General features: G+C 34.8%; 3 protein-coding genes across 3 annotated transcripts in view; 2 read left to right on the forward strand and 1 right to left on the reverse strand.

Annotated features, from left to right (window-relative positions):
* LOC143921156 (uncharacterized) overlaps nucleotides 1-13,139 on the forward strand; it is a 325,759-nt gene that overhangs the window by 65,840 nt on the left and 246,780 nt on the right. The gene's annotated exons all lie outside the window — the stretch shown is intronic.
* Nucleotides 1-13,139, forward strand: part of LOC143921170 (uncharacterized) — a 155,435-nt gene that overhangs the window by 9,663 nt on the left and 132,633 nt on the right. The window lies entirely within an intron of this gene.
* On the reverse strand, nucleotides 9,266-10,180 carry LOC143922350 (general transcription factor II-I repeat domain-containing protein 2-like). The gene is made up of 3 exons (XM_077445574.1): nucleotides 9,679-10,180; nucleotides 9,577-9,581; nucleotides 9,266-9,310 (listed from the first exon to the last, which is right to left on the reverse strand). The coding sequence occupies exons 1-3, from the start codon at nucleotides 10,178-10,180 to the stop codon at nucleotides 9,266-9,268; spliced, it is 552 nt and encodes a 183-aa protein (XP_077301700.1).

Below are 13,139 nucleotides of genomic sequence, written 5' to 3' on the forward strand. Positions count from 1 at the left end.
TTCTGTCTTAAATGGCGAACTTTTCGATGACCGCTATTTAGTTTTTCGGAGGGATCGTTGCAGCAGAGGCGGGGGAGTACTTCTCACTGTACGAGCTGCTAGTTTTCAATCTGTTCGCCTTTTTGATCAGCTCAATACCATCGGTGAACATATTTGGGTTGAACTTCGCTTAAAGAATTTTTAATTTTAATATGTGTACTGTATTTTCCTCCGAATGAATCTCCTCCGAATTATAAATTCATTTTTTTCAAATTTGCAAAATAATTTTAATGTTTTGGCTGGCAGGAAAGTCATGATCTTGGGTGATTTTAATCCTAGGAGTTTGAATTTTGTTCCTAATGAATAAATTTTTATGTCAGAACTATTAAATATGAGTCAATTGAACTCAATAACTAATTGTAATGATTTATGTGTTTATGTGTATATGCATGTATAATGTTTGTATGTATATGGATGTATGTATTGTAAGTGTATGTGTATATGTATATGTATATGTATGTATATGTGAATATATATATGTGTAGGTGTGTATGTATGTATATGTATATATGTGTATTTTTATATTTATGTATGTATGAATGTGTATTTGTGTATACGTGGAAGTATTTGTGTATATATGAATAGTGTACATATATGTTTATATAATTGTCTTTGGCCAGGAAGGCGCATTGGGTTTACCTGTTAGGCCTTCTTGGTGTAAATTAAATAAAAAAATAAAAAATAAATAAATAAAATAAATATCAAACGAAGCTGTCCTCGGCATGATGGGGAGAGGCAGGGAACTTGTTTCTGTCCGGTTGCTGCTTTACTATTAGCTACTATCGTTTCTAATCCACGAACGTGTACGGCACGTGGCTAATTTTTCTTTATTAATTTCTGCTAACTCGAATGGAACTGTGATCGGGTCCTTATAATCAGCACCACTCGTATAGCCTAGTCACATTATTCGAATTTTTGGATGTCGGGTGACTGTTTGCCACAGCTTCCATCTCTTCTCCCAGCTCCTTGGGAGTGTTTTCCTTTTTGTTTGGGAGTTATTATTATTATTATTATTCATAATTTTATTCATGAAATAGTTGAATTTATAGTTGGTTCGGTTGTCACGCTCCGCTTTGCAATATTGTTCTGCTTCAGTCCACAGTTTCGCCTTTGTTCTTGTCGGAAAGCTCTCCTTTCTGACTGTTTTGCCCCATGGGTATTAAAAGTACGTCGCTATTTTTGCTAGCCTCTAGATTGTAAAGAGTAGCATTTAAATCCCTTCTTCCATCTCCTTCCACCGCTCAAGAAGGAGTGGCAAGTCATTGTTGACGTGTCCTGAGATTTGCCCCTTTTCGTTCCCCTTCTGCCAAATAAAACCTGATATCTCTTTCATGTGAGTGTTTTTAATATCATTAAATACAAGTCACTTATCTACTACATATGTATGTATAATGATTTTAAAATCTATTTTGTACATCTATAATATATAAAATCAATTTGTAACGCGACGTTCTCCCAAGTGTCCCTTCAGTTGGTAGCGATAGTAACCTTTAGGTTGGCATCAGCTACTTTACCGCGCCAAACACACTACCCGTCTCGAGAAGGGTCGAGACGCGGTCTCTCCATCTCCAGCCACCGAACGGGACGGACCTTCCTCCAGCATCTCCGCCGAGCGTCTTCAGAGACGCCCAGAGATCGCCATCTTGTGTCCACACGAGGCAGTACGGAGTTTGTCTCCTGCCTCCCCCTCACGCTGCTGTGACGATACCACAGGGCCAGCTTCCAGAGGAAGCTGTTATCAACGCACACGACTTGCAGTCAGGAACCTCCCCGACTATATACATTTATATAACTATCCCAAGGTTAGTCCCCGTTTCCTACATAACACGACTCTTGGAAGGATAACGACGTATAACGCCCTCTGCATAAAGACGCGCGTAATACCGTTCATTACAAATTTTAATAAAAATGTTAATAAAATGATATTTTTATTAAATGATATTATTATTATTAAAATTATATTATTATGATAAAATGGTCATGACTCCAGTATTTTGGGGGCTCGTTCATGATGTTTTCTTTGACTGCCGTGATGTTTTCCTCGTTAGTCAAGATTGTAGGCTAGTATATCGCTTTTTGATTCCATAATTACGATTTAAATTTATTAAAATATCAAAAAAGATATTAATTAATAAAAGAAAACATGTTTCCATAATTACGATAATAATGTCCATTGAAACAATGTAAGAGTACACTACATAAGACTGATATTGTCATTGATTATAGTTTCCATAATTACGATTGTACTGGTCTTACAAAAAATGCAGATATTTTCAAATTTTTGCATTATTTGTGAATTAAACATTACATACATATGTATATTTCCATTTCCATTGCGCATCGTGTTGAGCATCCTGAAATCTTTCTTTTCCTTCATTTGATTTCGAATTCTCACCGTTGACCATTGGGTAATTTGTGCGAATGTAAACCAAAGGGATTTTATTAGCGATTAGTCGGTAAAATTTATTTCTTGGAATGACCTTACAATAGGTATGTCTCCTTTGTTTGTCTATTTTGTGGGGCGTTCTTTTCTCTCACCCATAAATAATATGGCGTTTCTGGTGAATAAAATATACATAGGTATACATATAAACACAACATATTTTTCATTCATCCTGGCAAAGATGATCCGGCTTCAACTACAATAACCCAGTCATTGAGTGTATTTTATGGTGGTTTTCGCTCCTCGTAGCCGTTTACGTAACCTTTTTTATATGTTATGGAGCTGTTACCAAACATATTGTAACGCGACGTTTTCCCATCGTCCCATAGGGCAACACTCGCCCTTTATTTCGAGTGGCCACCCAGGGAAAAGCCTTATAGTCCTCTTACCCGCCAACCACCGCCGAAGAAAGATCTCTCCTGTGCACGTCTCCAGGGGGAGACGGGGCCCAGAGATCTATCACCATCAGTGCTGAAGAACCGATGCGAGGTCGAGTGTAGCATCACTCCCTCCCCTGAGTTCCAGCACAACGTCCCCTGCATTCCTTACGCCGTTTCCGGAGAAACCTCAGCCGTGAGAGAACCGACCAGAGGACCGCAGAGCCTCTTCTCTCTACATCCAGCCGTCAGCCGGGACAGACCTACCTCCAGCATCTCCGCCGAGCGTCTTCAGAGACGCCCAGAGATCGCCATCTTGTGTCCACACGAGGCAGTACGGAGTTTGTCTCCTGCCTCCCCCCTCCCGCTGCTGTGACCCGACCAGCGGTGCTTCAACGAGAAGACGACCGCAGAGCCAGCTTCCCGAGCCCGAGGAAGCTGTTATCAACGCAGACGACTTGCAGTCAGGAACCTCCCCGACTATATACATATCTATATAACTATCCCAAGGCTAGTCCACGTTTCTACATAACTCGACTCTTGGAAGAATAACGACGTATAACGCCCTCTGCATCAAGCGCTCGTAAATCCGTTCGTTACAATATTTATTTAATGTTATGGAACTGTTGCCAAACAGTTTTCACTTAATTTTAAATTACACTACATTCATAGATTTAATGTTGAATAAATTAAAGAATATCAGTTAAACATAGCCAGTGATGGAGTTGCGGTCGCCATGCCTCTTATATTATCATATACATATGTAATATTTTTATGTAGTTTTTGTCATACTGAGTCATAGTGACACAACAGTTGTACCAAAACCTTCGCTTGACCACAATATTTATTTCCCAACTACTCACCAAACAAATTCTTTATATAATAATATACATATAATATATTATATTTGTACGTAGATTTTGTGGGTAATAGATGTGAATAAATATACCTACGTATGTAAATAGTTGTATTCGTGTGCAACTGGAACTTTACCGACATGTACATTTTCCACTAATTAAATTTACACGTACATAGGTGTGTATGATTTTTCTTGTTGTATTTATGTATGAATATATACGTATGTGTATCTCTTATTTATATGTTTGAGGTAGAGTTCATTCCATTTGAAAAACAGCATGTATGATTTTATTCAAAATATAAAGCAAATTTATTTGGTATGGGTTTGATGGCAATCTACATATATGTTAATTGTAAAAATGTATAATCACCATGTTTTTATTTATAATTTTTGTACATATCTTGATCTGTGTAGTCCACTAGTTGCTTTGCAGCAATCTGGATGACAATTGTGCATGATTAATTTAAATAAATAAAAATAAAATTTGCAAAAGAGCGTAACCTATTTAATTTAAAGTAAAAATAGCGTTTGCAATTTACCTTTTATTTGTAATGGGTTTTGAATTTATATTTTGTAAATGTGGTGTCAGTTTGATCGCATTTGTACCTGTGTGTCCAATTTTACTTGATGTTTTACATTTATATTTGCTAATAAAATTGAATTTGTCAAAAAAAATGTACAATGTGGTATTATTTGTAGTCTGATGTTTTTCATTATATTTTCACCGTTTATTGTTCAGAAATGATGTTTTGCTTTTATAAATGTAAATAAAATTGAATTTACAAAAAAAGAACACTATCGTATTGTTTTCAGCCTGATTCTTTTAATTATATCTTTTACAATGTGTACCCAAAAGTAGAAGAATAAATGATTAAATTGCAGAATATCCACAGTAGAGTAAGTATAAAATTCTCATTATGCTTCCTTACCAAAATCTCAATTTATGATTATGAATAAGGATTCATTTATTTCAACATAATTGACAGCACGCCTAGAGGTTGTGATCGAGAAATCTCGAGAAATTTTGATTCTCGTTTCTCGAGAATATTTTAATGTGAAATTTCGAGATTCTCATTTTTCGAGAATATTTTATTTTGAAAATTCGAGATTCTTGTTTCTCGAGAAAACGTTAATTACAATCTTGAAAATATCGAGAATATTTTAAATTTATCACTACACGTTTTTGTTCAATAAACTAAACTAATTCTTATTAACTCGTAAATAATTTTCTTTAAGTATTTTAATATGTATAGATGGTTATCGGTAGGTATTTTGGGCATCTATTTTTGTGAATTTTAGCATTTTCATTTTGCATTTTAGCGTTTAGGGCATTAAAAATGTTCAATTTAGCATCTATTTTTATGAAGAGTTTAATTTTAAATAATAAAAAATTTCGATGAATTTTAATCAAATTTATGGACATATGTATACATATACAATTTAAAGACATCACAACCATTAAAAAATAATAGAAAAATTCAAAAATATTTTGAAATTAAAATTACAATACAAAAAACATGAATATAAAAATACAAAGACAAAAAATATGAATATAAAAATATAATACCAATTAAAATTGATAAAAACTTAAAATGGAGCATATTTCTACAGATTATTTAACTAAGTGAGTGGACTGAAGGAGCAAATCAGGAGGACCGTTACAAGCATCGAAGATTGGCGGGAAAGCCATCACGAGGGAAGTTATAGACAACAATCACAATAGGAAACGGATTGATTTGTAATAAAATAGGTTTTATACTGAGCCAATATTATTTTATACTGTCCATTGTTATTTATACATATATTGCATTTAATAATATAGTACTGACCATTTTGAAAACTGATCTGTATACATATATACATACATACATATGTACTTACGCAGATTGATTAAGATACTGGCCATTTAATTTGTTGCCTTACATATGTTTATTGAATTGCACAAGATTTGTGCGACTTCTTTGACTTGTTGACAAGATTTGTCCGAGTAGTTGAAATCAGCTTTGGCTTTGCGCTCAATTTCTACTTTCATTCCAGGTTTCGTTGTGTGAAGAAGATGAGCCGCAAATCCAATAAATGGGACTGTCCCATTCTCAACCAGGCTTCCTCAAAGTACCCGACAATCATGGCCTTCTTCAGGGATTTAATCGTTGACCTCCTTCCCGACCCTTCCGAGCCCAATGCCACCCCGGCTCCCAGACAATCCCCCACCCCCAGCCCCACCCTAATAACGCCAAAACGCAAGAGACCCCGCAAGAGTCTCCCCACCCCATACCCTACCTCCAATGCCAAGTCGGGAAAAAACACCCCCACCCCAACGTCCACCCGCACCTCCAACCTCAAATCAGGAAAAAATCCAAAAAGGAGAATTCCAATTACGGTTGTGAGACTGGAAAAAGTGGTCCACATGCGCATGTTTCGAAGCCAAGATAACTTTTTCCTGCCAACCCATTTTTTTCCTTCTATTTTCCCCATGGTTTTCAAACGGAGAAATTCGTATTTTGGACCCCGTATCATGTGTCCGAGGTATTCCATATTTCTCCGCTTGATGACAGAAACAAGTTCCCTGCCTCTCCCCATCATGCCGAGGACAGCTTCGTTTGATATTTATTTTATTTATTTATTTTTTATTTTTTTATTTAATTTACACCAAGAAGGCCTAACAGGTAAACCCAATGCGCCTTCCTGGCCAAAGACAATTATATAAACATATATGTACACTATTCATATATACACAAATACTTCCACGTATACACAAATACACATTCATACATACATAAATATAAAAATACACATATATACATATACATACATACACACCTACACATATATATATTCACATATACATACATATACATATACATATACACATACACTTACAATACATACATCCATATACATACAAACATTATACATGCATATACACATAAACACATAAATCATTACAATTAGTTATTGAGTTCAATTGACTCATATTTAATAGTTCTGACATAAAAATTTATTCATTAGGAACAAAATTCAAACTCCTAGGATTAAAATCACCCAAGATCATGACTTTCCTGCCAGCCAAAACATTAAAATTATTTTGCAAATTTGAAAAAAATGAATTTATAATTCGGAGGAGATTCATTCGGAGGAAAATACAGTACACATATTAAAATTAAAAATTCTTTAAGCGAAGTTCAACCCAAATATGTTCACCGATGGTATTGAGCTGATCAAAAAGGCGAACAGATTGAAAACTAGCAGCTCGTACAGTGAGAAGTACTCCCCCGCCTCTGCTGCAACGATCCCTCCGAAAAACTAAATAGCGGTCATCGAAAAGTTCGCCATTTAAGACAGAATCGCAAATCCAAGTTTCAGAAAAAGCAATTAAGTCATGATCTTGAGCAAGAACAGCAGATAAACAAATGTCGGTCTTTGAATTAAGTCCCCTTACATTTTGGTAGTAAACATTTAAGGACTCACAAAAGCGCGCCCGTTCCTTTCGGGTCTTATTAAATTGCGGCCTTTGTCTTCCGAAAAAGCCACCGACGAAACCCGACTCCCCGCGGCCAAAAAGCAGGATCAAAAACCACAGAAAAGTCAGCTGTGCAGACTCCTATTTTGAATGAAGCATAACTGCCCCTAGCTGATAGTGATTGAACTGTGAAGTTCTGATCAATTCGTCCCAACTTCCTACATATATAATCCCTTATTTGAGTTTCTGTAGACTCACGTTTCAGATAGAATAAATGAATAAAACGTTTATCGGAGACAGCTTTTAGATGCTCATCTTCAATACCCGAGCAACGGATTAAATACTGCCTCTGAGACCGTTGAGACTGAATTGGAGACTTAGACTTAGATATCTTTTTGGTCCACGGAATCTTCAGCATACGCCTATAGACCCACATCTCAAAAGCCTCAATTCGGCTGATCATCTTGGTTTTCAGAGTCCACGTCTCACATCCGTGTAGTAATACTGTCCAGACGTAGCTCTTCGCGAATCTCAACCGCGTATGAAGATTGAGATGCTTGTTTGTAAGCGCCGCCTTCATTTTTACAAAGATCTGAAGAATACGGTGGATGCAGAAGCAATTCGAAGCCCAATTCATGCAATTTTGCCATCGTTTTCATTGATTTGTGACACGGTGCATTGTCGATGAAACAGCACAGGACTAACTAAAAATCATATGGATTTAATACTAGTAGCGCCATCTATGTGTCAGCCTACGAACTTTTCAGCCCACCTAATATGTATGTACATAAATGTAGATCAGTGGTTCTCAGGTGAAATTTCACCGTGGCCGCACAGGTGATAATAGTAGTCCCTGGTGGCCGCACCAAATTTAATCAAATAAATTAAAGTTACAAAAAAAAATCAATTTATTCATAAAATAAAAGAAATTTTAACATTTTGGTATCTATTTATTTAATAATAATGCAATGGAAATTGCTCAATACTCCTTTCTTCAATAAGTTTGCGTCTGTCAGCTGATTACTAAATTTGTTTTTAATAAAGTGCATTACACTGAATGATCTTTCGCAATATACGGTAGTGGGAAAAATAGACAATATTAATAATAATAACAATTGTTGCCAAATCTTTATATTATTAAGTACTTGATCGTAATTAATTTCTAATAATGCATATTTTACGTTAGCCCAGTTAATTAATCTCAATACTGAAAATGATTTTAATCTATTTTGTAGTACTAGGAAATTTTCATTTTTCATCATAATAAAAGGGGAAGATACAAAAGAAACAGTTTTAAAAAAATTCAATTCTTCGAACCTTTTATCAAGTTCCAGATTCAGAGATTTAAGACACTCTATTATTTTAAGTTTTAATTTTAATTTTGAAGTTGTTTCTGTCATCCTATCTATGAAATCACTAACAGAAGATAAAATTGAAAAATTGTCATTTTCAACTTCTGTCACAAGGCTTTTCGCTATATTTTTTATTTAGTTTGTCAATGATGAGCATGGTTTCTATTATTGTTAAGTTACTTTTTTGTAGTTGTTTATTAATCAAGCTAATGTGCGGCAAAAAATTCTTTAGGAATAAAATCGACCCTTTTATATAATTACTTTGAAGCTTTTCACTTAAATCTTTATGATTTACGGCCAAAGCAGATATATGTAACATAATCATTTAATTCACAAAGACGTTGAACACTGTTATCAAAACTTAGCCATCTAATATGATTGCAATTGAGCAATATATTGTGTTTTTCACCGTTGATTTCTCATATAGGACTAAACATGTTCGACAATTTACTACTGGTATTAATTGCATTTAATACTTTTCTCACAGTTAACTCCACATCTTCCATGCATTTAATAACAGATTTACGAACTAGCACTTCTTGATGCACAATGCAATGCATACGAAATATTTCGTTTTCACAGTCTTCGTTAAATAAATTTCATACAGCCCTATTGTGACTCGAATGACCTCACTCCCATGTGTGCAAGTCAGTTTCTTATAGTTCTGCATACTATTGAGAACACACTACGGATCATATTCGCGTGGAAGAATTAATTTGGAAGAAGAATTTTTTATCAGATGCACAGGATTGGTCCATTATGTCGACAGGGGTCGGCAACCTTTTGAGTCGGAAGAGCCAAAAATTACAATTTACAAAATTTCAAAGTTTTTGAAGAGCCACAAAATTTTTTCTTGCCAACAATAAATAGTACTGCATAAATAAAGTTTTTTAATAAAAAAAACTAATCTATTTATTCATACATATGTAAGTAGTGTTTTCACAACAAATTAGATAATATATATATACATATATGGCATTATTAAATAATTACTTATTATTTAAGTAAAAAATTGAAACAATTAAACATTTACTTACAACACTAACTTGTACTTCAATAGCACACAATTGAGCAAACAAACGTAAGAATTTCGTGGTTTATTTTGCTCTGAAGAATCGTTGTTGCCCCTTTATTTTTTCCTCTCATACTTCTGGCTCCATCAGTTGCTATTGAAACGATTTTATTTAAATCGATCTTATTGCCTTCAAGGCATTTTTGCACGGCATTCGCTATATCTTCCCCTCTAGTTTGTCCCGAGAGCGGTAACAATCCTAGAAGTTCTTCTTTTGGACCTTGGGATGACATATACCTGACAAAAAGGGCAACTTGTGCCGTGTCTTTTATGTCGCAAGACACATCTATAGCAAGTGATAAGACAGAAGAAAGTTGAATATCTTTCACCTGCAAATATGTTACATTTGAAGACATTTTAGCTATTCTATCTTGTACTGTTTTAGCGGATAGTGGCAAATCTTTGATTTTTTTCAAGATTTCTGATTTCTTCGCCGGCTGGATATTTACTAGCAAACTCAGTATGGTGTTAGTGAAGTGTCTCTCTAAATTTGATTTCTTATTGTGTGCGAGTTTTTTTTGGCAAATGAGACAAGTCGGAAGGCCATCTGAGTTGCATATGAAAGCGAACGACTCCATCCAATCCCGATTGAATTCTCGATGCTCTTCTTCAGTTCTTCTCTATTTTTTTTGAAGATGCCATGCTTGCGGTGAAGCTGTAATAAAGAATTTTTAAAATTATTATTTAGGTATCCAAAACAGCATATGACAAGTTTTGCAATTATTTACTTTGCTTGATCAAGTTTTTCTTGCAAGGACTGTTTAATTTCTAGTTCAACTTTCTCTATGTCATTGTCTATTATTTCTATATCGGGCTCTGAAGTATTTGGACATACTTACAACCATGTTTATTATTGATGATTTATTCTTCGCTGTATCGAAGAACTGGACATATAAATATTGTAATAAAACGTACTTACATAAAAATAGATAATCTTCGTACAATTAACAGAAACAACAGCGTCTTAGCACAACACACACACCGCGTAACGAGATCTAAGTACTTGAAAATCCAAAGTACGACTGAGAAAATCATATTCGATTCTAAATAGCACAGGTCTCATAAAAAGAAAAAAATGTCAATATATGCTTCGAATATCATTGCAGCTGAGGACAAAATCTGCAACACGATTCAGGCCGTGCGTACCATTTCGTGGAAGCGGCGAGCGAATGACGAAACTGCGAGCTGGGGTGAACGCTTCACTGCAAACAAATAAATTATGACCGTATTGTTCTTTGTGGAATTCGAGAGCTTCCGACGGACTGACGTCAGTGACGACGCGTGTCACGGGGGAGGGGTGCGGTGAAAAGCGACTACAAGTGACTCGGTGTGATAGAATCGGTGCCTAATCCTCGTTAATCAATTCAGAACGAATTTAAATTTTTTTTTTTTTTGATAAAATAAATAATGTTTGCGTATGGAACTAAAGAGCCGCAGCTTCACATCCAAAGAGCCGCATGTGGCTCGCGAGCCGCAGGTTGCCGACCCCTGGTCTAGTCCGTATCTCATTGGACCGGAAGCGGAGCGGTCAGAAAGACACACGGTATTCGCAAAGTTTTAGTTAAATTATGTCGAAATGCAGTAAATTCGGACGAGGATTAGTGTTATCGGGGCAAACCAAATAAGTGATTTTAAATGTACATACATATATCTATGCATATTTGGAAAATATACAGGAAACCACAAATTCGGTAATTATTTTCAAAATATTTTATTAGCCCTTTGAATGCAAACCAACGCAGATCGGCGTTTTGCCAACAAGTCCCTGTCGAAAATTCAAAAAAAGTTTACTTTTTTCTGATCTAAGAAATTTTTGTTGATTTGTTAAATGGTTTATCGTTTCTGACATAAGTTAGAATTCAAATTTGGGCCAAACTAGACGGCAAACTAGAATACAAACTTTAATAAGCAATTATCATCAATATTAGAATCGATCACATGGTACTCGATAGCTCTCGACGAAAGTGATGATCGAAAAGATACCCCACAGTTATTAATTTTCATACGCGGATGTAACTCTAAATTTGAAATTATTGAAGAGCTGTTGTCATTGGAATCACTTAAAGATCAAACAACGGGAGCTGATATTTTTTAAAAAGTTGTTAATTGCTTAAAAAAAATAACAACTGACAGAACACCAAGTTTGACGGGTAAAAATATTGGACCATTAAAGAAAATCCGGGATAAATTTTCCAAAAAGTGTCCCGATTACAATTTAATTATAATTCATTGTATTATACATCAACAAGTATTGTGCAAAAATGTGTTAAAAGTTGAACATTTGACATCTTGTATTATTAAACTTGTAAATTTAATACGATCGAGTGGCTTGAAATACAGACAATTGATTGCTATCCTTATTTCTTATCCTTTAAGTTTGTAATTTCAATAATTTCAATAATTATCACGTTTAGTTTCCGAAACCGTAAGCATCTGTATTTCCTGTCGTGATGTTTCTAAATATGTCATGGATTGTGAAGAAGGCATCGCAACACTTGCAGGTGGAGTTGCAATGATTTTTCGGGGAACATTCCTCGGAACATACCTATAAATATAAAATGATTATTTATTTGAAAATTTTGAGCTCTTCTTATTTATTATATAAATATTATATTATATAATATTTACAGTGAATTGTTTGGACCATGCTGAAATCTCGAATGGTTCATCGTTAGAACAGGGCCAAGTAGGTTGAATGTGTTGTCCAACTAAAAACATATGTACATACAATCTATGTAAGAATTCTGAAAACAGTTTTTCATATTCTATAAATACACATTTTATTGACATAATAACAAGTACATATTAATATATGTATATGTAGATACTAAATTGATGAAATTATACGTAAACGTATAATTTTTAGGATTAAACAGATTTACTAAATCCATGGAGGATTCGTAGAATGTTAATATGTAATTCCAAGAAGTACACCTGTGCATACTTACATATACATACATATGTCGCCATGTAAGAGATCGATATCAATTCAATGGGGGGGAGGAGGGGTATTACACTGCTGATACTTATACATACATACTACAATATAATATTCAAATTTCTTATTTACTGATTGCGTTCATTTAACTGACCAGCTCTGTTGAAATTGTGAAATCCGTCAGTCATGATAAAATCACGATCTATGCACTTCCCGTCTGAAATAATAACAATATCGAAGGTTATTTATGTAAGTATGTAAGGCTCCCTCTTGGGACCTCTATTATTCAATATCTTCATCTTCGATATTGAAAAATGTTTTCAGAATTCAAGTGTACTATTATTTGCTGATGATATGAAGATTTTCAAGAGAATAGACAACCGAAATGATGCTTTGGCCCTACAAGATGATTTGTTCAGGCTAGAGGCTTATTGCAGCATAAATAAGTTGGAAATTAATGTAGCAAAATGCTCCTGCATAACCTTTACCAGAAAACTATGTCCAGTTGACTTTCCTCATTCAATCAACGGACATAGACTCACAAGGGTATCGGAAATTAGGGATTTGGGAGTCTTTTTAAACTCTGATCTATCCTTTGG

The sequence above is a fragment of the Arctopsyche grandis genome, chromosome 2 (assembly GCF_051622035.1).
Source record: "Arctopsyche grandis isolate Sample6627 chromosome 2, ASM5162203v2, whole genome shotgun sequence".
Taxonomy (NCBI): Eukaryota; Metazoa; Arthropoda; class Insecta; order Trichoptera; family Hydropsychidae; genus Arctopsyche; species Arctopsyche grandis.